The sequence below is a fragment of the Carcharhinus amblyrhynchos genome, chromosome 3 (assembly GCF_965287045.1).
Source record: "Carcharhinus amblyrhynchos chromosome 3, sCarAmb.v2.hapA, whole genome shotgun sequence".
NCBI lineage: Eukaryota > Metazoa > Chordata > Chondrichthyes > Carcharhiniformes > Carcharhinidae > Carcharhinus > Carcharhinus amblyrhynchos.
In genome coordinates this window covers 58,769,259-58,794,378 of record NC_137326.1, presented here as the reverse complement: position 1 = coordinate 58,794,378, position 25,120 = coordinate 58,769,259, and the positions used below count along the sequence as shown (strand labels likewise).

The 25,120-nt window shown below is 44.3% G+C and overlaps 1 protein-coding gene across 1 annotated transcript in view; it reads right to left on the bottom strand.

The window, feature by feature from the left end:
* The window catches only part of dnah1 (dynein, axonemal, heavy chain 1), a 537,372-nt gene that overhangs the window by 231,632 nt on the left and 280,620 nt on the right, over positions 1-25,120 (bottom strand). The window contains exons 33-38 of the mRNA XM_080184401.1: positions 23,251-23,400; positions 21,239-21,325; positions 16,709-16,895; positions 6,303-6,394; positions 2,370-2,524; positions 877-1,054 (exon numbers count right to left, since the gene is read on the bottom strand). Of these exons, the coding sequence (XP_080040527.1) occupies positions 877-1,054; positions 2,370-2,524; positions 6,303-6,394; positions 16,709-16,895; positions 21,239-21,325; positions 23,251-23,400 (849 nt within the window). The remainder of the gene's footprint in view (positions 1-876; positions 1,055-2,369; positions 2,525-6,302; positions 6,395-16,708; positions 16,896-21,238; positions 21,326-23,250; positions 23,401-25,120) is intronic.

The following is a 25,120-nucleotide window of genomic DNA, read 5'->3' as shown; positions in this document are numbered from 1 at the left end:
ATTAAATTAAATAATACAAGGACAACTAACATTGATAGATGTATAGATGGGCATTTGAGGAAGTGCATAGAGAGAATAAAGATTATGCTTGCCATGTTAGTGGGTGTGAGGAATAATGAGATGATGTAGCCTTGTCAAGACAGTGAGGGGATGGGGTGATGCACAAAACATGATGTAGATAAATATACAACTGTGTTCATCTTTCCTAACCTGATTAGGTTATTAAAATATTTCCTTCATAAATCTAGAAGGGTAGAATAATACTGCTACTGATCTCTTCACCCACCTCCAGCCATGCTTCCTTTATGGCAATTGCAGGATTCATCCTCATGTTGTTGGAGAACAGTATCTCACACCATCTCTACACTGACCCCAGCAATGCATTAAGTAACATGCACAAAAATCCATCATGAAGCTTCCCCAATTTCTTCTTTTCAACATCCAACTCCTCCAAATTCCATCTTTGAATTGGCCCGTTAAATGCAGGTGCTGACATTGTGCTGTGCAGTTCCTCATCCAGGCCACTGCTGCACAATCGAGGAAGTAAAATGATATTGAGGTGGTTGCATTAAATTGCCACAGACAGATGCACTGAAATTCATTCTATATTTCCCATGTGATATCAGACCACCCTTCCTCAATGCATCTCTGAGCTAATGTCAATGTCCAGCAACGTTTATAAACAAGTCTTATAACCCAACTGTAAACCATAGGATTGCCATATAATTTTTGTTATTTTCACTGGATGGGACTTTCCAGTCCTATGCGCCATGGGACTTGAAATTCCCACCCAAAGTCAAATTTTCCGTCCCAACTCTGACAATTCCCACAATGGGAAGGACTGAAAAATCCTGGCCATTACTTTTTTCTATCTACCTCAGTGAGTTTGATGATTTCTCCAGAGCTGAGGCATAGTTTTTTATTATCATCCAGGACAGTGTTCATGTTTTCAATCCACACTGCATCAACTGGCCCATCAAACATGTACCATTTTTTCACACGGTCAGTGGATGCAGCTCCTTCCCGAATTAAGGCTGATAGAATGCCATCCGTCCTATTAAAGAGACAAAGAGTTGTGTGTAATGATTGAATTCTTCCTCACTAACAAATGCATAGCACAGTTAGCATTCACAAATGCTTATTTTCTTCAAACTGTTCTTTTCAACATTTAAAAACTTTTCTTCATAAACTCTAGTGCAATAGTGTGGGACTGCAATATTGTTGGACGCTCTGTCTTTTGGATGAATCGTTAAACCAAAGCCTTATCTACCCTCTCGGGTGAATGTAAAGGATTCCATGGAATTATTAGAAAAAGAGGAGAGAACTTCTCCCAGGTGTCCAGACCAAATTTTCCTCAACTGTCATATATCATCTGGTCATTCTTAAATTATTGGATACTTTGCAAGATGCTTGCAGTGTGCAAATTGACTGCTGTTTTATTCACATTAGAATCATAAAATCATGGATTCATAGAATATACAATGCAGAAAGAGGCCATTTGGCCCATCAAGCCTGCACTGACAACAGTCCACCCACGTCCTATCCTCTTAACCCCACATATTTACCCTCCTAATCCCCCCCGACACTAATGGGCAATTTATCGTGGCCAATCAACCTAATTCACGTATCTTTGGACTATGGAAGAAAACTGGAACACCCGGAGGAAACCCACATAGGCACAGGGAGAATGTGCAAACTCCACACACACAGTCACCTGAGGCCAGGATTGAACCTGGGTTCCCAGCGCTGTGAGGCAGCAGTGCTAGAAAATGACTACACTTCACTAAGGCACTTAATTAGATGTAAAGTGTTTTGGGGAGTAATTAGAACATAAGAAATAGAAACAAAAGAGAATACAGCCCGCTAAACCTGTTCTACTATTTAGTATGATCATAGCTGATCTTGTTCTTTTACTCCGAATTCCAGCCCACACCCCATTTCCCTTGATTCCTGAAGAGAACTCAGATCTGTCTAACCCACCTTAAATATATTTAATGATGACTCATTCACAATCTTCTGAGGTAGAGAATTCCAACATTCACTTCTCTTGGAGTGAAGAATTTTTTTCCTCATCTCAGTCCTAAACGATTGGCCCGTTATTCTGAAACTGTGCCCTGTAATCTAGATTCCTCAGTCAGGGGAAACAATGTCTGAGGGCATGAACACCACAGAAAAATACAAGAATTCCATATTCTAATAGATCAGTTTCTTTGATTTCCAGCAAAGTATCTAATTGCATTATGCTGCAGCATTGTAATTCTGCAGTGTGTTACTATACTATACAAACACAGTGCTGTGACACAATATTGTACCATAGCCAGTGCACATTTCATTGTGATATTGGCTTAATATGTATTAACTGTGCTTACCATTCGTGAGTTAAAAGATCAAATTCCCCATACAGCTGACCCATGGTGATGGATTTGGGGTTGAGAACAAACACAGAGACATTTTCATAAGGTTCACCAGTGTTTGACATCTGCCCTCTTAGAGCTGTAAGCGCTGCTGCTAGGACTTCGTAACACTAGGTAATGAGGAAAGAAAAATCATTGCAATTTCAAATAAATAAACTTCACTCTTCCTATGGTAAACTAAATGTTAATTTATGTTAACCAAGGAGTGACTGATTGCTTGACAGTGGTTTTAATTACACATTTTTGCACAGCAAGACACTAAAACATTAAATCACATCTGTGCTGTATGCTACTTCCAATAGTGGTTGGTTTGGTACCATATAATATCTAAGAATAAAAGAGCACAGCCCAATTATTTAGCAGTCCATTTAGCTGTTGAGCAATCAACTAGCTTTGCAGTTGGTGTCAATTCAACATGGTAAATAAGTCCTTTCAATTAACATTTTTAATTCAGCGGTCAACTGAGTAATGGACGATAACATCTGCTGATCACCAGTAATAACAGCGTATTGATCTTGCTCCTATGTGCACAGTCATTTGTTCTATACCTTACATCGATAGGTAAGTTCCATTAAGTTTGTGAGAGAAAATCCCAAGATGATGGCACCAGGCACCAGGAAGGAGCAAGAAGCATACCCACCACATAAGCATTAAGTAGCAGTATGGAAACATTCACTTTGGGAAAAAAGCTAAGCTGGGTGAGGAGACAGGATCTATTAAGGCAAAGAGCATCAGTGAGGAGGATCATGAGGAAATGACAACAGATAAGAATAAATGAGATGAACGGAGGGATCAAGGCTGGGCTTGAAGCTGCATGAGGGCCCATGGCTCCTGCATCCCTGGACTGATAAATTAGCAAAGCCCTTCACAGTACCATCAGAGATCCCTGCACAAAATAGTGAGAATTATACAACAATGCTGCCCTGATATCTTTCTGCAGAGCATCAAGAGTGAACAGTGACAGCAGCTGTAGGGTGAATGTCGAAGGTGTACTTGAAGACTGGGAGTACAAATAAATGTGCAGATCAGCAATATATGCATTGGACTCCAGTTTTTGGAGGTTCTTACTTCAGGTCTCAGGAAGTTAGGAAATCAGCTTGAAAGGACACAAATGGCTGGCATCAACCTCTTAGCGGTGACAAAAGATTTGTTCCTACAAAGATTCTTGGTCATTGGCAAGGGCATCCAGCAGATATAGATATGATTATAAAAGAGTCAATCAAGGCTGACCTTTCAGAATAATAACCCATTTATCTATTTTGCAGCCTGCTCACTGAGAAAGCTGTCATATAGGGAAGGGTAGCATATTGGTTATGTTGGTGGACTAATAACCTGGAAGCCTAGGACAATGCTCTGCAGATATCAGTTCAAATGACAACAAAACATCCGGAGAATTTATATATTCAGTATCGGACCAAGCTGGATGCCCAGGCTAACCACACGATTCCCACCACCTATGGCAAAGTCTACAAGATATAACAGGCTACAAGATGAAAGCGTGCGAAATCGCTGGCACCAACGCACCCCACCTCAATGAGCTGAATACATTGGGCCCGATTTTACCATTTTAATTCTAAGTGCTGGCCGGACTTGAAACTGGGAATGTTTCAGATTAGAGCCACTCTCAGGCACTCCCATACGCACTCTGCCTGAAAAAATGTCAGCAATTCTGAATCGCGCTGCAGAAGGCTGAGGGCAGGGCTTAACGCATCCGAAACACTGCAGCTCCAACTGGAGCCTTCAGCTGTGCATGCGCAGTAAAACAAAATGGAAAAATGCTTCTCTGTCACATCATTCCCAAGCCGGATATTGCCTTCCCCGGGGCCCCACAGACATTGCTCCACCCTCACAACATTATTGACCCCTTATCCCCCCACCCCACCCACCCCCCCCAGCTACCCAGTCTGATCACTGCCCCCTGCCCCCAACCCCATCTCTGATCACACACAGAGTGGCAGCGGACACCCCCTCCCTACCACTGATCACATGGACCTCCCCTGCCCCCCACCAGAGAGCCAACTGACCAGCTTCCCTCCCCCCACCTGAATCATCTGACCCACCTCCCTGCCCTCTCACAGTGGGCCTATGGCAAGGTCTGCAAGACATAACAGGCTACAAGATGAAAGCATGTAAAATCGCCGGCACCAACGCACCCCACTTCAATGAGCTGAATACATTGGGAATAAACTGACATCACACTATTTCAGATGCAGTCCCGACAGCAGCCATTTTCAGCTCTTGTTAAAGGGGGAAACAGGCACAGAGATAGACGCGGATCACACTATTCATCTCACACACGACTTTACCAAGTTTTCGCGCCAAAAACCAGACGCAACTTGATGGTAAAATCGGACCTCTTCTATCATTTTGGGCAAGAGGTCAGCAAGACCACACCCTCCAACCCAGAAGCCTTGGGTGAACCTGTCACAGGGTCGCTATTGCAGGTGTCAATCCGTGGAAAACAACAGACCCGGATGGGGTATCTGGACGAACTCTCGGAACCTGAACAGATGAGGAAATTTGCAAACATGTTTAAGCTGTCTTTACACCAGTCTGAGGTCCCTATTTACTTCAGGTAGACGGCCATCATCCCAGTACCAAAGAAAAGTCAAGCAGTGTGCCTTAATGACTATCGTCCAGTGGCTCTGGCATGTATCATTATGAAGTGCATCGAAAAGTTAGATATGGCATGAATCAATTCTGGCCTCCCAGATTGCCTGGATCTACTACAGTTTACTTACTGCCGCAACAGGTCCACAGCAGATATCATCTATCTGGCCTTACACTCAACTTCGGAACACCCAGATATCCAGGATATTTATGTCAGACTCCTATTTACTGACTACAGCTCAGCCTCTAACACCATTATTCATCGACTTCAGGAAGTATAGGAGCACATGTCCCTGTCTACATCAATGGGGAAGAAGTAGAAATAGTTCAGAGTTTCAATGTGGTGTCCAGATCACCAACAAGCTGTTCCTGGTCCCTCCATGCGGACATTACAGTTAAGAAAGCCCACCAATACCTCTACTTTCTCAGGGGACTAAGGAAAGTCGGCATGTCCGTTACAAGTCTCACCAACTTCTACATATGCACCGTAGAAAGCATTCTTTCTGGTTGTATCACAACTTGGTATGGCTCCTGCTTTGTCCAAGACCGCAAGAAACTACAAAGGGTTGCAAATGAAGTCTAGTCCATCACTCAAACCAGCCTCCCATCCACTGACACCGTCTACACTTCCTGTTGCTTCGGAAAAGCAGCCAACGTAATCAAGGACTCCACGCACCCCGGACATACTGGGGGAAATATTCCCATTCCGCTTTGCTGATTTTTTAGTGCAGCGGACCAGGAGGTTCAAGGCGGCGCCCGACTAGCGCAATCCACTCTGGGCGTCCAGCCCCGAGCACATCTCCCAATACTGGATTTCCAGTGCTGTCAGCTCTGCACTCGAAATCGACGTGGACCTGCATTAGATATTCAGGGGACGATTTACATGTAATTTAAATTTCATTAGCAGACCTGAGACTGAAGTTTCTGGGCCCGCCAGCCTGCCCACCTCCACCCTCCCCTCCACTCCCCCCCCCCAACCCCAGCAGGAATATTTCACTACAGCACGGTTTACAGTAGCTCCCCATTTGGAACACCACTTAACTGTAAGTTCCCCTCTTGTAACATTTGTAATGTTGACCACTTCATGAAAAAAGATCGATTTCTGGTCTCCTTCTTCACAAACGGGCTATAAAAAGCTTAAAACAGTACACCTTAGAAGTACCACTAAATGCAAAGATGAGAATCTATCTCATTAACTCAACATTTCACAATGTAGGTTAAGTAGATTTAATTAAACATGAGGTAAGGTTATGGTTCTATTGTACATGTTTCTCCTACCTTTGTCTTTCCAGAGCCTGAAGGGCCAACCAACATTAATCCATGTCGCACAACTGTGGTTTCGTATAACTGAATGCACTTGGTCACAAATCCTGGACAAGAGGAGAAATCATAAATGATGCACTGCATAGGTAAATATGCAAAGTTCACAATTAATTTTATGGCAATGAATCCAAAAGCAGCCTGAAATGACAACATATGTGTAATTTTATGACTTTTTTGCTTTCAGTTGGGAGCTTGCCCACTAGGAATGAATATTAAAAATTTGAATTATATGCACAATTTTCCACTTGAATGTACATATCATTAATTCCCTTTGGCGAGATTTCTTACTAGAAGCAAAAAGTCAGGAGATTACCTGTCATGTTTTCATTAAACCAGATCATCACCTCAATCTTCAGAGATTATGGGCCTGGTTTCATCATTTTGAGTCTCTGTGCTGGGCAGACTTGAAACTGGGATTGTTCCAGATCCGACTTTTAAACCCGTTCTCAGGCACCCCCATACATACTCTGCCTGAAGAAATATCAGCGATTCCAAATGAACTGCTCAAGCCTGTGGGCAAGGCTTAACGTGCCCAAAACCCGGTAGCTCCGATTGTGCATGTGCAAAAAAAATAGAATAACACTCCCCTGCCACATCTCTTCCAGGCTGGATAATGCCTCTCCCGGCCCCCACAGACATTGCCCCACCCCCACAATATTACTGACCCCCTTATCCATCCACCCCCTCCGCCATCCAGGCTGATCGCGGGCCCATCTCCCTTGCCCCCGCTGATCTTAGGCAGAGTGGCAGTGGCAGTGGCAGTGGCAGTGGCAGTGGCAGTGGACCCCCCCATTCCCCCTGCTGATCTCAGGCAGAGTGCAGCAGGCCCACTAACCCCCACTGATCTTGGGCAGAGAGATCCACCCTCCTCCCCTCCGCCCCTCCTCCAGATTTGAGGCAGGGTGATCCCCCTCAACCCCACCCCGGATCACAAGGCCCCCATCTTCTCCGGACTCTGATGGCTGTGTGGCACCTCACTCACTCGCCCCTGTCCCCAATCATTGAGGCACTGATCCATTACACCCCCTCCCCATCAGCACACCTGCAAGTGCTCACTTGCCTTCCCCTCAATGCTAACAAGCAGATTGCATGTAATTTGCTGGAATGCTCTGCCAAACTGCCTGTAGCTGATCTTCCCTAACGAGGGACAACTCCATTAAAAACTCAAGAATGGACAGGCAGGCATTCCTGCACAAAATGTGTGCAAAACCAGCCCTCTTTTTTCTGAGGGTGACCTGGAGAGGCTACTGGATGCAGCAGAGATGTGGGACACCCTCGTCCCCCCAAAAGGATGCAGACCCCCAGGGGCTCTGATGGAAATGCGGTCTAGGAGGAAGTCGCCATCTCGGTCAATGCTAGGGCACTGGCTCCCTGAACTGGAAAGCAATGCCGGAAAAAAGTCAATGACCTCATCTGTGCAGCAAGGCTGAGTGCTGAACCCCAACTTGCATCTTCCCCCAAATCCCCCACAGATCCTCCCATCCCCAGCATGCATGCTTCCAGCTCCTGATCCTTAAGTAGCTCCTTCCTAGCCTCCCAAGAGCCCCACTGCGCTTGCCCTCTAAGGGCCACCAACTGATACACTGCAGGAATCATGTCACCTTTTCTTTCATGGCTCCTTCTGTCTCCACAGAGAAGACTGACCATAACACCCATGAAAGGGCAAAGGGCAAGCACCATGAAAAGACCTCTGGGTTCTCACTCCCTTTGAGGAGCGGGCACTGGAGCTCTCAAGAGGAGATGTGGGTTGTCAGCGACAGCATGGTCAGGCTGCCATCAAGATGTGAGCACCTGTCATTCTTCCACTCACTTTGAGGCAACTTCTTGGGAGCATGAGTTTTGGGTGTGAGGGGCAAGTTTAAAGGCGATGTAGGAGGCATGTTTATTTGCACAGAGATGGTAGTGAGTGCCTGGAACTTGCTGCTGGAATAGATTGTGGTTGCAGATATGACAGCGACCTTTAGGGATGTCTCTACAGCTATGTGAATGGGATGAGAATAGAGGAATATGCTCCCTGTTAGTGTAGGGGGTTACAAATCAGATGGGTAGCCAGGTTGCTACAGGCTTGGAGGGCCTATAATTTGGTGCTTTGCTCTGTCTTCAATGAAGAAATACGTGCTTTGCATCCCAGATTCCTCTCCCTCCCTTGCACTTCACCTTGTATCCTGTGCTGTAGGGACACACCCGGACATCCCGGGGCCTTCTGGACTCCAGGCCCGTACTGCAACTCCTGCCCATCCTGCTCCAGACAGCTCAGGCAGACCTCGGAGGATATAGGTGAAGGGACCTCCGAGAGTGGTACCGTTTTGCCATCAGCTTCCACCTCACCATCTCAGATAATGACGTCAATGGATCCAGTTATTGTGAGGCTTCTGGGTCACTTTCTGGTGAACATGACAGATCTGATAATGTACATCAGGTGGAGGAGAGAACGTCCAAGGCCTCTGGCATGCAGCAGCCTGCTGGAGGAGAAGACTCAGCTGGCCCACAGGCTACATGCTGGTCCTCTAAGGTCACTTCTCCCTCAGCTGCTGGAGGTGTAGTAACAAAGCCTGGGAATGCAAGAGGGGCTGATGGCCACACTGGACCAACTGCAAGGCGATTGGGAGGAGTCCCAAAGCTTTCAGGCAGATCAGCTATTGCCTGTCCTGCGTGCTTCCCAGGCCAACACAGCAAGGGTGGCATCTGCCTGGGGCAGGGGATCCTCACTGTGAGTGGTAGGCTCTAAGTGATGGCCAAGTCATAGCTGGCCACAGCAGAATCCCAGAGAAACTGCAGCTGAGTTAAAGCGGACCACAGCTGAGGGACTGAATAGGATTCTCGAGGTTCTGTGCTCATGACTGAGAGGTTTGAGAGCTTGCAGGAGAACTAATGGGACAGCGCTGAGACATGGCGGGCTACAGTAGCAGCCCCTGAAGGATGGCGGAGCGTGGCCCAGTCTCAGAGAGCACTTGCTGCAGCCATTGATAAGTGGCCCCGGCTCAAGTGGCCTTTGCAGAGGGCTCGACCACCATGGATAGGACGCAGGTGGTTCTCCAGGACTGGCAGTGCCAGGTGATGCCAGAGCTTCTGGAGCTCATTGCAGAAGCACCACCACCCCATGGAGTGACACAGGGACCCACGGGAACCCCAAGGGAGGAGCCAGGGCCTTCCAGTCAGGAGACTGTCTGTGGCTACACCTTCTGACTCCTCCCTTCCTGACAAAGGGGCATCTCAGGGACAGCAGAATGAAGTGAGTGTCATGGAAACATCCCAGGCACCAGGAAGCAGGCTAAGGCCTTTCAAGTCCAGGGCCTCCAGAGGACACCTGCCACACATCACGAGCAAGGAGCAAGGTAGGCAGCTGGCTCCCTCCACCTCCAATGTACATTTGGGGAGCCACTGAGATGTAGGGTAGGCCATGTAAGGTTAGGAAGTTGTAGTTGCACTGAGATGGTGCGGGTGAAGGGCTGCCCTAGTTAAAAAGATATTTAAGCACATTTACATTTTCTGATAACAAGTTTTTATGTTAGAATGTTTTATTTAAACACCTTTATTGCAATTAAATGTTTTTTCACCACCCACCTGTGACTAATTTGTCTCAAATAGGAATCCCCTTCCATTGACGATTGATGGAGGGATGCTTCATGTTGATGAAAGCTAGGGAGGCCCCTCAATGCTGCTTCACTGAGAAAAGGCAGCCATTTGTTCCCAGACCCCGTGAGTGATTCCCTCCTGTTCCCCACCCCACCCATCTCATGGCCCTGTATGGGGGTTTCAAATCTGTTACCCACTATAGAGATGTGGGCCCGGGGGGCCAGCGTGCATGTGGAGCTCAGGTAGGAATCAGCCTAGTTTGCACCACAGCATCATCATAATGGTGCCCAGTGAGTCATCATCACCATCCTGCCTGCCAAAAAACTTACTAATACAGTGTACCCAGGCCAACCACTTTGGTGTGACAATGTTGCAAGAGAAAGAAGGAATTTTGTGGGGTGAGAGAATGGAACCCACAGACGCAAGTCCCTAGCAAACAGCCTGGTGATGAGGGTCTTCATTGCTGCCCTCGCATGTGTCATTTGAGCTGCCCATCCTCCAGCGCCTGGGTGGTGTTCCTCAGCATGTTCTTCCTCTTCTTCTTCCTCCTCCTCCTCCAGTATGTCATCTCCCTGTAGAGCCAGACTGTACAAGGCACAGAACACGATGACTATGCAGGAAGAGATCACAGGGCTGTTTTGGAGGGCCCCACCAGCTGGGTTCAGGCATCGGAATCGCATTTTGAAGAGTCAATGCACCTCTCCTCTGTCGTAGGGTGGCTACGTGGGCCTCATTACAGCAGGTCTCTGCCTCAGACACAAGCCTCCGCACAGGTGTCATCAGCCATGTCTGAAGCGGGTAACCCATATCACTCACGTGCCACGCCCACAGCCTGGGCTCCTCCTCAAATGCCTCTGGGATGTCCGAGCTCTTGACAATGAAGCTGTCATGCACACACCCTGGGTGTCCTGCGCAGACATGCATAGTGTTCATATTGTGCTCACACACTAGTTGAACATTCAGGGATTGTTCCTTCCTGTCGATGAATCTTTGCGGATTCTGTAGGGGGGCCTTGAGGGCGACGTAGGTACAGTCGATGGCCCCCTGTATGTTAGGCATCCCCACAATGGCTGTGAACTCTGCAGTCTGGGCTTCCTGACGGGTGTGCTCCAGGTTAAATTTGATGTACTGCCCAGCCCAGGCATATATGGCTTCTGTAACCTCCTTGGCACAGATGTGCACAGTTGACTGGGAGATGCCATAGACTTCTCCGCTCGGGGTCTGGAAGGAGCCAGTTGCATAAAAGTTCTGAGTGTCCATCAATTTGACAGCCACCAAGAGTGGGTGCCTCCCCTCCCCGCCCACCATAAGGTGCCAGGTCCTGTAACAGGTTGCACAGGTGTTGCATTGTCTCCTTTCAGAGGCAGAGATGTCAGCAGCACATGGTGTCTGACATCTGTTCAAATGACATGTGTGCATGCAACTGCTCTGCTCCTTCCTTCTCCTGTACTCACCCCCGCAACCCCGTGCCGAAAATCGGACATCGGAGACCCTGCTGAGAAACAGTGCACCCCCACAACTTGCAGAGCCCCCACCAACCCAAGAAAGAAAATGGCCATAATGAAAGGACACCCGTGAACAGCAGAGAGCCATCGGACGCTTTGCACTTACCTCCTCACAGTGGAGTGCCGGAATAGGACTTTTATAGAGCGTATCCATTTCGCGCCAATTCGGGATTGGCGAACATGATAGTAAAGGGGGAAGTGCTGGTAAAGTTGGGCGTGCAGCCCATTAATTCAATTTAAGTACATTCAAACGGCCATCGCGCTTGTTTTGGGCATAGTCCTGATCGCGTCCATTTTCGTGCCTTGGGTAAAGAGGGAACTGGCGCGGAGGTGGGCGTGGATTGCACTACTTGCCTCACGCCCGAAGACGGGCGCAACTTGATAAAATCAGGCCCTATATCCCACAAACAATTGTTACTGATATTGGTTTACGTTTACAGGATTTAATTCATTATTTTAAACCTTCCATTTAATAGCAAAATAGAATAGTCATATTAACAGATATGGGGGAAAAAATTTGTTCACGTAGTGTATGCAGACTTATATTTATTCTCTGGAATTAGTCAGTGCCATAGACTGCTAACTGCATGACACCCAGAGGTTTCTCATTGATATCACTGAAGAAAGCTGCATAGGTAGTGGTGACCCACTAAAAATCAATATATGTGTAGCACCATTTGCAAACTATTTCTCCCCCTTATTTACAAACTAATATTATGAACAATAATTTATTGGTTTTTGCTTCTAATGAGAAATAAGATTTTGAATTTGTTTTTCAATTCCATTTTTTTAATAACATTCTATTTTGCAATATAAAAGATCTATTGGATTTCTCATCTTGAAAATGGTGGCATAGGGAAGCATTTCACACATGACATGTGTGCTCATCAGATGGAACCGGAGGGCTGCAAATCCCAGTCCTCTCCGAGATCAATTGAAACTTGTAATATTGTGTAATTAATGACCATATTTTGTCAGTAAGGTCAGAGCGGGTGAGTGCATGATGGGCTCTGTGGCCAATAGAGCCTGCTGAAAAGTTTAAAGGTCATGTTACATTCGTAGTTGCAGAATGGTCAATGCAAGCAGATGTAGCAGGCAGGATGGAAACTCTGGCGGCCCTGGTCAAGACCAGGAGGGAAGGATATCCAGGTGCCAAAGAATGGAAGAAGGAGACTACTCATCTCACCAGGATACCTGGACCGAGATCAGCAGGCTTAACCTGGTCCAGCATACCTGAATCCAATTCTGGAAAAGGTTCAATGAGCTCCTGTGAACAAAGAAGAAAAGAACAAAGAAAATTACAGCACAGGAACAGGCCCTTTGGCCCTCCAAGCCTGCACCGACCATGCTGCCCGATTTAACTAAAACCCCCTAACGTTCTGGGGACCATATCCTTCTATTCCCATCCTATTCATGTATTTGTCAAGGTGGCTCTTAAAAGTCATTTCCACTATCTACCCCGGCAACGACTTCCAGGCACCCACTACTCGCTGTGTAAAAAATTTGCCTCCTTTAAACCTTGCTCCTCGCACCTTAAACCTATGCCCTCTAGTAATTGACTCTTTCACTCTGGGAAAAAGCTTCTGACTATCCACTCTGTCCATGCCTCTTATAATCTTGTAGACTTCTATCGGGTCTCCCCTCAATCTCTGTCGTTCCACTGAGAACAAACCAAGTTTCTCCAACCTCTCCTCATAGCTAATGCTCCCCATACCAGGCAACATCCTGGTAAATCTTTTCTGTACCCTCTCCAAAGCCTCCACATCCTTCTTGTAGTGTGGCGACCAGAATTGAACACTATATTCCAAGTGCAGTCTAACTAAGGTTCTATAAAGCTGCAACATGACTTGCCAATTTTTAAACTCAATACTCCGACCGATGAAGGCAAGCATGCCGTATGCCTTCTTGTCTACCTTCTCCAACTGCATTGCCACTTCCACTGACCTGTGTACCTATATACCCAGGTCCCTTTGCCTATCAATACTCTTAAGGGTTCTGCCATTTACTGTATATTTCCTATCTGTATTAGACCTTTCAAAATGCATTCCCTCACATTTGTCCAGATTAAACTCCATCTGCTATCTCTCCGTCCAAGTCTCCAGCTGATCGATATCCTACTGTATCCTCTGATGGTCCTCATCGCTATCTGCAAATCCACCAATCTTCGTGTCATCCACAAACTTATAATCAATCCAGTTACATTTTCCTCCAAATCACTTATATATATTACAAACAGCAAAGGTCCCAGCGCTGATCCCGGAGGAAGGCCACTTGTCACAGCTCTCCATTCAGAAACGCACCCTTCCACTGCTCTGTCTTCTTTGACTGAGCCAGCTTTGTATCCACTTTGCCAGCTCACCTCTGATCCCATACAACTTCACCTTCTGCACCAGTCTGCCATTAGGGACCTTGTCAATGGCCTTACTGAAGTCCATATAGACAACATCTACTGCCCTACCCTCATCAATCATCTTCGTCACTTCCAGAAAAAACTCAATCAAGTTTGTGAGACACGACCTCCCCTTCACAAAACCATGCTGCCTCTCACTAATACATCCACTTATTTCTAAGTGGGAATAAATCCTGTCTCGAAGAATCTTCTCCAATAATTTCCCTACCACTGATGTAAGGCTCAACGCCCTGTAATTACCTGGATTATTCTTGCTACCCTTCTGAAACAATGCAACAATATTGGCTATTCTCCAATCCTCTGGGACCTCCCCTGTAGCCAGTGAGGATGCAAAGATTTCTCTCAAGGCCCCAGCAATTTCCTCCCTTACCTTTCTCAGTATTCTGGGGTATATCACATCAGGATCTGGGGACTTGTCTATCTTAATGTTTCTCAAGAACCCCTATACCTCCTCCTTTTTGATCTCAAAATGACTCAATTATGTACAAATCCTTTCCCAGACTCATCATCCACCAATTCCTTCTCTTTGGTGAACACTGACACAAAGTACTCATTTAATACCTTGCCCATTTCCTCTGGCTCCATGCATAGATTCCCTCCCTGGTCTTTGAATGGGCCATTCCTCTCAGTGGCTACCCTCTTGCTCTTTATATATGTATAAAAAGCCTCAGGAGTTTCCTTAATCCTGCTGGCCAATGCTTTTTCATGACCCCTCTTAGCCCTTTTTACTCCTTGCTTAAGTTTCTTTCTACTTTCCTTATATTCCACACTTGGTTCATGTATTCCCAGCCTCCTGGCTTTGACAAATGCTTCCTTTTTCTCTGACAAGGCTTACAATGTCTCTCGTTAATCAAGGTTCCCAAAACTTACCATACTTATCCTTCATCCTTACAGGAATATGCCGGTTCTGAATCCCTATCAACTTACACTTGAAAGCGTCCTACATGCTAGATGTTGATTTGCCCTCAAACATCTGTCCCCAGTCTTCATTATTCGGTTCTTACCTATTATTGTTTTAATTAGCCTTCCCCCAATTTAGCACCTTAACTTGAGGACTACACTTGTCTTTATCCATCAATACCTTAAAGCTTACTGAATTGTAGTCATTGTTTCCAAACTGCTCCCCTACTGAAACATCGACCACTTGGCTGGGCTCATTTCCCAATACCAGGTCCAGTATGGCCCCTTCCCTAGTTGGAATATCTACATACTGTTTCAGGAAGCCCTCCTGGATGCTCCTTACAAACTCTGCCCCATCCACGCCCCAGCACTAAGTGAGTCCCAGTCAATATAGGGAAAATAAAAATGTCTCCCACCACAACAACCCTGTTACTTTTACACTTTGCCAAAATCTGCCTACATATCTGTTCCTCAATCTCCCGCTTGACAAGGGTGAGTTCTGAGTGGGCACTGTCCAGTATGGGAACAGAGGAAGGGTGCCCATACATTGCTGCAGTCAAGCTGGTAGGTTTCAGGAAGTCCAAGAGCATTCATATGCCAGTATGTCTTAAAGCTAGAGAAAGGATCTGAAGTCCTGGGTGCCCAAAGAGGTAGTGACGTTCTCTAATCTCTCAGGGGTGATCTGAGTTGGGGGACAGCACGGAATGGCGTTGGATGTGAAGGGTTGAGTATTCAATGAAGCTCTGCACTTACTTCCAGGAGAAACAAAACCACAACGACCATGAGTGAGCTGCCATTGGCGGTGGATACCAAACCCTGTGATGCTCAGCAGCCAAAAGTTGGGGGCTCTGGAGCTCGAAGGTAGCCAAGGAGGGAGGTCCTCAGGTCACAAACAGGCTGCCGAATTGGAGCAAGGTAAGAGCCCAGTGGGCTGAATCGTGATAGAATGAGGTTGAAAGTGATGAATGGGTGTCTCATCCATCAGAGCGACCTCAGTTGTGTGCCAGAAACTGAGTCAACTCGATTATAACTGATACCAATCGCACAGAGCATTTTAAAGCATATAAGACAAGTTCAGATTCATAATCTTACTTCCCCATTTTACTGTTTTTTCCTTCTGAGTAGGTGTATCTATACCACATGGACTGCAGTAGTTCAAGTAGGCATTTCACCACCACTTTCTGAAGGGCAATTAGGGATGGACTGGCCTAGCCAGCAACACCCACACCCCCTGGATAAACTTTAAAAATTGATCTGTAATAGCAGTTTGAAATGGACTTATGGTCAATGGAAGACAGTAGAAAATAAAATGTAGCACAGTGCAAAACAGATTGACGTTCCTGTACTTATGTAGATCAAGATTGTGATAAGTACATCCCTTGGGTTTCTTGGCAGGGCTAATTGTGGAAAGGCAGGAGAAACCGTAGGCATCTCAGGGCTTTGGGCTTTCTGCTCCCAATGGAGATTGGCCCAGAAGGTATTGATTGTCTTTATATATTCTGGGAGGAATGTGGAGGTTGATTGAAAATGAAAGAGCCCTAGGCCTCAGCTTTCTCATTATTCTGAGGAACCTCAGAGTCCTTGGTTGGCAGGGGTCAGGTGCAAATTGCAGTATCATGTTTCATGTGTAGAGACGCCATGTTACTCCTATGAAGTGAGGCAGACAATTAGGAATGTCACTTCTTGCCTCATTAATTTGCCACCAACTCTAACTGCATCTCATACAGGTGCAAGTCTAGCTGTACCCATGGTAAAACTTGGAAAACATGGGCAACACAAATGGTGCAACTTGGGTGATTCAGAGGAGAGAGCAAGTAAAATTGACTCCAAGATTGTTAATTACAAAATTATATTTTGCTTTTTACTTTAAATCAATGAAATCATTGTATATGTTAAGCATTTCAAACATTCACATTTTTCTTTTGATCCCCACTTATTAAAAGACTTTTGTAATGTGAAAAGTAACTGACCATCAACATCTTTAAGATTTTTCTTAGCACACGTTTTTCGAATGGATGCGTCCAGAATGCCATAGTCGATAGCTTCTTCCTTGATCTTGGGGAAGAGATCAGACACTATGCCATTAAAGAGTTTGAGATCATCTTGTAGGAACTTGGGCACATTTACATCACGAATCGCTCTCAAACATATCAGCTCCTGAAATACAAGTTTTATTTTAAAGAAGTCAGGTTGAGAATCAAAGATCTGTAGATTGTTTTTTTACATTGTATTACCTCTAACTACAGTTTATTTCTATGGGACATCATATTTTCATGTTCATTGATGGAACTTGTATATAGTTGCTATGTTTTGAGTCTAATGGGGCTTCATTGTTGCAAGGGTCCTCCAGTGAATCCACTTATATGTAGGTTCATGTACCACTGTATTCATTTCTAAACCACATTTAGCAGCGAGGGGCTCATCAAAAACCACAAAATCCCACAGGAATAAAATTATAAGCGATAGTAAAGCCTGGGGGCTGTCCCTGACATCTTATAAACAGCTCCAGGGGAATAGGTGGGAGCTGAGAGAGAACTTTAACTTTGTAGGATGGTGGGTGTTAAATTAAGCACATTATGACCTTATAGGAAATATGACCACAAATCTTTATGAACATGACCATTTCTAATTTAACTACAATTGGTTGGGGGGGCAGGTCAGTAATTTTAGTATGTTAATAAGGCTGTGTGCCTCAAATTTGTTTTTTTAAAGTTATTTAGTTACAAGATGTCAGTGGTTAGGGCAGCATTTATTGCTCTTTTCTAAATGTCCTTGGTGATGGTGATAAGAACATAAGAAATAGGAGCAGGAGTAGGCCATCTAGCCCTTCAAGCCTGCCCTGCCATTCAACAAGATCATGGCTGATCTGAAGTGGATCAGTCCCACTTTCCCGCTTTCTCCTCATAACCCTTAATTCCCTTGTCTATCAGAAACCTATCTATCCGTGACTTAAATATATTCAGTGAGGTAGCTTCCACCACTTCAATGGGCAGAGAATTCCAGAGACTCACCACCCTTTGAGTGAAGAAGTTCCTCCTCAACTCTGATCTAAACTGCATCCCCCCCCCCTTATTTTGAGGCTGTGCCCTCAAGTTCTGCTATCCTTTCGAAGCAGGAAGAATCTCACTACCTCTACCCTATCTATCCCCTTCATTATCTTATATGTCTCTATAAGATCCCCTCTCAGCCTTCTAAACTCCAACGAGTACAAACCCAGTCTATTCACTCTGTCCTCATCTCCGGTATCAGCCTAGTGAACCTCTCTGCACTCCCTCCAAGGCCAATATATCCTTTCGCAAGTGCAGTGACCAAAACTGCACACAGTACTCCAGCTGCAGCCTCACCAGTGCCCTGTACAGTTGCAGCAAGACCACCTTGCTTTTATATTCTATCCCCCTCACTATAAAGGCCAACATTCCATTTGCCTTCTCGATCACCTGCTACACCTGCAGACTGGGTTTTTGCGATTCGTGCACAAGGACTCCCAGGTCCCTCTGCACTGTAGCATGCTGCAGCTTTTCGCCCTTTAAATAATAATCCCTCCTACTATTATTGCTACCAAAGTGGATAACCTCACACTTGCTAACATTATACTCCATCTGCCAGGTCCTCGCCCACTCACTCAGCCTATCCAGATCTCTCTGCAGACTTTCCGCACCTTCCACGCAATTTCGTTACCCTACACTTAGCCCCCTCTCCAGATCATCTATGTAAATGGTAAACAGTTGAGGCCCCAGCACCGATCCCTGCGGCACTCCACTCGTCACAACTGCCAACCAGAACAGCACCCATTGATTCCAACTCTCTGCTCCCTATTAAGACAACCAATCCTCTATCCACACTAACACCTTACCCCCAAGTCCATGCACTCCGTGATCCTACTTCTTGAACCATTGCAGTACATATGTTGTAGAGTACACTGGTACAGTCACAACACAGTTAGGAAGGGAGCTCCAGGATTCTGATCCAGTGAAGGAACATTGATATAATTCCAAATCAGGTTGGTGTGTGTGTGTGCCTTGGAGGGGTTCTCATACATCTGTTATGCTTTCTTTCTATGTGGAAGGTGCTATTGCCCCCTTCAATAGCTTGGTGAGTTGCAGTGAATTTAGCAGTCACTTGGATTTAATGGCTGCATATTCCAATGCGCAAGAAATCCGGCAGCTAAAGGCAGGCAGGAACTGTCAAGTTCAACATGTCATTCAACATTGTTTTCTAGTATTACATATGTGGCAACAGAAGGAATGTTTATTTTATCTTGGTCTTTGTGATTTAATGCCAAACACCTCAATTTTGACTCCTATGCAATACAATGCCTAAAATGTTGACTGCCAAAAATTGACTTACTTCCTACAAATCTGCAAGTAAATATCTGTCCTTTTGATGGACATAGGAGTGCATAAAGTTGCAGGGAAGAAAAGGAAGTTCTTATTTGCATTAGCATACAAGCAGAGAAATGCCACCCTGTTCTAAAGTCAGTTCTTAGAAGTAACTAACTAATGTGCTAATTTCTACGTATTCTTTTCAGACAAAGTGGCTGGGATTTTCAATTGAGGGTCAGGAATCCACAGCCCAAATAATTTTTGGAAACAACACTGCGCTATGTCTGTGTTGCTCATGTGACACTATCATCATATATATATGCTCTAATAGGGCTGGTAGCAAACTCTGTACTTAAGTATTATTCATCTTTGCAGAGAATCAGAGAATTCTACAGTTTGGAAAGAGGCCATTTGACCCATCGAGTCAACACCAACCACAATCCACCCAGGCCCTATTCCCATAACCCCATGTATTTACCCTAGCTAGTCCCCCTGACATCAAGGGACAATTTAGCATGCCAATCCACCTAACCCACACATCTTTGGACTGTGGGAGGAAACTGGAGCACCCAGAGGAAACACATGCAGACACAGGGAGAAAGTGCAAACTCCACTGAAAGAGTGACCCAAGCTGGGAATTGAACTCAGGTCCCTGGCGCTGTGAGGCAGCAGTGCTAACCAGTGTGGCACTGTGCCATCCAACAAATGCATGTTACTGGGGTATCTTCATATGGCACATCTTTGCTAATGGCTATCAAATCCTGAAATGGGATTTAAACCTGGAACTTCTAGCTCAGAGGCTGGGATGCTATCAATTGAGCTACAAGACCTCCCACTTTTGTATTAGTGCTAGACATTGCCAGGAGCTGAGAACTGACCACAGAGCACAATCCTCAAAGGATAACAGTAGCCCTGACTGAGTCTACTTTTGCTAGGCTGAATAGAGGAGACAGAATATCAGAGGACTATCAGCCTCACAGCCCAGAGCAGTGGCCAAATGACCACTGAAAAGATATTGCACCCAAGCTGAGGCAACAACACTTACTGCCAAAAATCCTTCCTTCACAAAGGGATTACATTTCATAGCTGTGGACTAATGTGTACAAATGCGCACCAACTGTTCACGTTTAGCAATCTGCCATTTGAGGTTGCCTTCTAGGCTTTCCAAGCCTGATTTTAACATGAGGATCACAGCATCTCAGGCGAGGGGCCAGGTTGAGAAGGCAAACCTTCATGAATAACCTCAGTGAAGACATACACATTATCTGTTTAACAATGTAATTTAAATGTAAATAAATCTTAACAATGTTATTGTCAATAATATTGACAACTAAGAACGATTCTCAATTTAGCTATTGACCTAATGCAGTTTTCTCAGTCCCCTCCCACTTACTCAATTACCACTGCTCATGCCACAGATGCCCATTTTCAATGTTACTTCAAGAAAAAGTGGGCCTTGTGCCTGAGCCTTCCTCAAATCAGATGTTCTGAAAGGGTCACTCAGCAAATCAAACACATCCAGCAGAGTAAATGGCCAACTCTCTCCATGTTACACTGAAGTGCAAGCATAGATTCTGTAGAATGTACAATCTTCTGACTTAGAGATAGGAATACCAATTGAACCATCTAAAACAATATTTTCAATGCAATCCATTCCCACTTTGCTATGTTCAATGCACTTTCAGTTTTTTTGTTTACTTTTCAATACACTTCCAGCTATTTATTTTTCTTTAGAAGCAATAAATTCTACTGATCATATCCTAGAGATGTAATCTCTGGCCACCTATTAATTCAAATTCCATAAACTCTGTTTTCCATTTGTAATTTATTTTCTGTGATATTCAATATACCCCTTGCTAACTATTATCCTATTCTCAATTCACTCCTTTCTAAATTCAGTACAACACTTGGCTTTTTTATTTTATATGTAATATTTTCCATTGCATCCAATATACTCTCAGTTATCTGATATTCTATGTTCCTAGTTCTTTCAATACACTGTGACAACTTAACATGAACTACTCTCCGACTCTCTTATTCTTCATAATATATTCTGGATACCTATTATTCATTGTATAATACACTTTAGATAATTATTATTCTACTTATAATATATTTCTAGCTATTAAAAAATTGATGAAGGACTAAATAATTTTATGACCAGAACTGAGTCAGTACCTCATCCATATTGGGATTTTCCCTCTTCAGGTTTCCTGCAGCTGAGATCACAGTTTTTACAGCTCTCATTCCAAAGTCATAATGATCCTGTAGTGGAAACACTCATTAATAATCACTATAAGCCTTTGTTAATCATTAAGCTTGACATCACACATTGTGCATGAAGGCAGTGGAACATTGCAGTATTTGCCATGTCATTCTTTGAATCCCTCAGAAATACTATGCATTACCTTAAGCTCAATCACAACTAAAGCAGCCCTTTGAAATCATTCCCAGCCCAATCCCTTAAGTTAGTGGACAGTGACACATAATGCAGGTGAATTAAACCTATCAGGAACAAAAAAAATGCTGACGCTGCTTCGTACTGAAAAGTCACTGATTTGAAACACTGGGCTAGATAACATCTCCACGATCCTGACAACTGCCCTGCAGCAAATGAATGCTGGGAGAAGCATTTACGAGGCTTTAGGATGAGATTTCCACCCTTTCGTGAAGAAGTCCCATTTTAGACAGCTGTTGGCCAATTAGCTCTGACGAATGGTCATCCAAACTGAAATGTTAACTCTATTCTGTCTCCATAGATGCTGTCAGTCCTGCTGAGATTTTCTAGCATCAACAGTATTTTGTTTGTATATTATGTTGCCTAATTGGTTTGGCTAGCAGCTGTGAAGCCCAATCAGCTCCAATGGGAGAGTTTGCAACGGCTAAAACTGCAGGCCCAGCAAGTACTCTGGGTCCACGCTGAGGCGGTTGAGGGAGCTGGCTTTAAGAAGCAGCAAGGAGGGTTAAGTGTTGACTGACCTTTGATAGGTGGTACTTCTGATGGGCTCAGTGGACCCAGAAACAAGATACACCTCCCCCCCACCCAACACCAATTGGCACAGCTAAAGCTGCATGACTCCCGCATGATGTGGGCCTCTTCTTGCCATGAGTAAATGCTGGCAGTGGTGAGGTGAGGCTCTTAAATAGCCATTACTTGGCCACTTAATGGCCCCACCGTGCCCAAAGGTGGGTAGCTACCCATGCTTGCTCCGCTCCTGTAAAATTTCATACAGGTCAGGCGTGGGTAGGTATATGGCAAGAAGGTCTTCCAGAGGATTTTACACGCCATCCCCACTTTGTAATGTGCCTGTGGGGGGAGCATAAGATCTAACCCATTAACTCTGTTTCTCATTTAACATATACTGCCTGACCCCTGACGTTTCCAGAATGTTCTGTTTGTATTTCAAAAATTACACAGTGTGTTCATTAAAATAAGTGGAAAACATGAAAAGTACTTTAAACAGGAGGGTTCTCCTGGGACGGTGGGAGGATACAGATTTCTCACTGTTCTCAGTTGCTTAATGTGGGGAGGGATCAAATAGGAGAGCAGGAACAAACAATACCATCTTGGCTATCTCTTGGATGTTGTGCTTACACCCTATTAAACCAACTTCATGCACCCTATTAAACCAACTTCAAACAAGAGCTGTTTGTGCTGTTCTCAGGACAGGCAGCATGGTGCTCTGCATGAGGGAAAGCCACAGGGTTAAGAGCCAGAATGGTGCTTCCCAGCAGCTGTTTCCTTAATAGGGCAACTTTTGTGAATGCAACAGATGTGTCTTGTAACAAAAGGGTTATAGATCCAACAACTTTCCATCTATGAAATATGATGGACACGCAGTAAACAAATGCATGTTACTGGGGTATCTTCATATAGCAGATCTTTGCTAATGGCCATCAAATCCTGAAATGGGATTTGAACCTGGAACTTCTAGTTTAGAGGCTGGGATGCTATCAACTGAGCCACAAGACTTCCCGCTTTTGTCATGATGGCACCGAATGCAGGTGGCCTAATAACATATTTACATTCCTTTCATATCACTTTGTCTTGTTGTTTAGTATTTGTTTTGGGAAACAAAAACATAACCTTTCTTTACGTAATCCAATATACCCAGCTCAATTCAATACAAAGGGGCGCTTAATTAATGAACTGTAAAAGTAGTATTGTTAGTCTTAATCTACTAATTTACCTGTGAACTGAGTTGCTCAGAGGATAGTTTGAAAGTTGTAGTGATTTTCTTTGCAAGGACTTTGGCATTGCTAAACCCAAAGGAGTACAGAGAAATCTCAGCAATCATGGCGTAGTCAGGGACCATCATGGCTACAGGTCTAAATAAAGCCTAAACAACAGGAAAAGCTCATTACTATTCAACAAAGCATTGAAAATACACTTCAAATGCACATTGGAAAGAACACTGGAATACAAAGTTAATTTTATCAGCACACCGTTGATTTTGACAATATAGGCATTTGCTGTTCTTGAAGGGCGATTCCAATTAACATTTTGGCCTTGACACTTATGAAGAGGTGGGAATTGCATGGGGGGGTGCGATAATGGGGGTTAGATTCCTAGAGACATGGAGGTCATTAACAGCAGAAGATTTAATTCTTTAGTTTTTATTGACAGGCTGGCTGCCAGGGTATAAGACCAGAATCAGGAAACATTGGCTCTATTCTCTCTCAGGTGCTGTCAGACCTGCTGAGGTTTACTAGCATTTTCTGTTTTTGTTTCAGATTCCAGCGTCTGCAGTATTTTGCTTTTATTTTATATGAGAATGACCTGTTTATTCCTACTCTGTTTTCAGCCTCTGAATCAATCTTTAATCCATGCCAGTATATTACCTCCTATCCCATGTGCTTTAATTTTGCTAACTAACTTCCTGTAGAGGACTTTATCAAAAGCGTTCTGAAAATCCAAATACACTACATCCACCAACTCCCCATTATCAGTTCTGGTAGTGTCATCCTCCAAAATAGGTTAATTAAACATGATTCCTCACTCAAATCCATGTCGTCTATGCCCAATCAAATCACTATTGTATAAATGTCCACTTAGCACATCCTTTTTAACAGGTTCCAACATTTTCCCTATTACTAATGTGAGGTTTACAGTTCTGTAGTTCCCCATTTTCTCTCTCCCTCCTTTCTTAAAAAAGGGGTTGACATTTGCTATCTTCCAATCAGCAGGAACTTTGAAAAAATCTTCTCTTCATCTAAAAGTCTTTTCAAGGTCTTGGCCCATCTTTTCTCTGCATCTCTATAACTGCTTACATTTTCTGCTTTTCATTACTCAAGCTTATTGGGCTGGAATTTTTGTCAGTGGGAAAACAATGGCTCTCATCACTGATCATCAAGAAAAACTTAACAAATAGCTAGTGACCTCTATGCCTCAGGCTTTGTCTTTCCAAACATCAACTTGAACTAGCTGTCAAGTCAAGGGGGTGTCCAGATGTCCAGCAACAGGGATATCATCAAGTAGACAGAAGCACTGAAGTCTTCTTACAGACAGCAAATGAGGAAGTAAAAACTAAATTTTATAAATAATGAACTAAATGATTAAGACATTGCAATAGGATTAAGGTGGAAGCTAAAATATTACAAACAGACTTCAAAAAATGTATTTAAAGATGTGAAATGTCTTGTCATAATGGAGAAATTTAAGATTCAACAAATATAAAATGACTCTAACAGAACCTAATAATTTGTTAATAATTATGAAATGAGCACATTATTAACAACTTAGATTCATTCAACAGGATGTAACTTTCTCAACGCTTCTACAGTGAGACTAAGATGATCAAAGTTCTTGTCCATTTGTTGATACCTAATTGATTGCAGTTTCACTATGTCGCAAACGCACACCCTTTGGAGAAGTATCAAATCACTTACAGCAGTTTCTGGATTTCAGCATTTGACCATGCATATTTATGTTCCAGAACTTGGTGTTAGCTTTGGTGCAGTAATGTGCCTTCTGCCACGAATACAATATTTTCATTTAATGTTTTTGAAATTTCCTTGTTCCCTCATATAATTTCTCTTGTTTCTGTCACTGATCAGTCC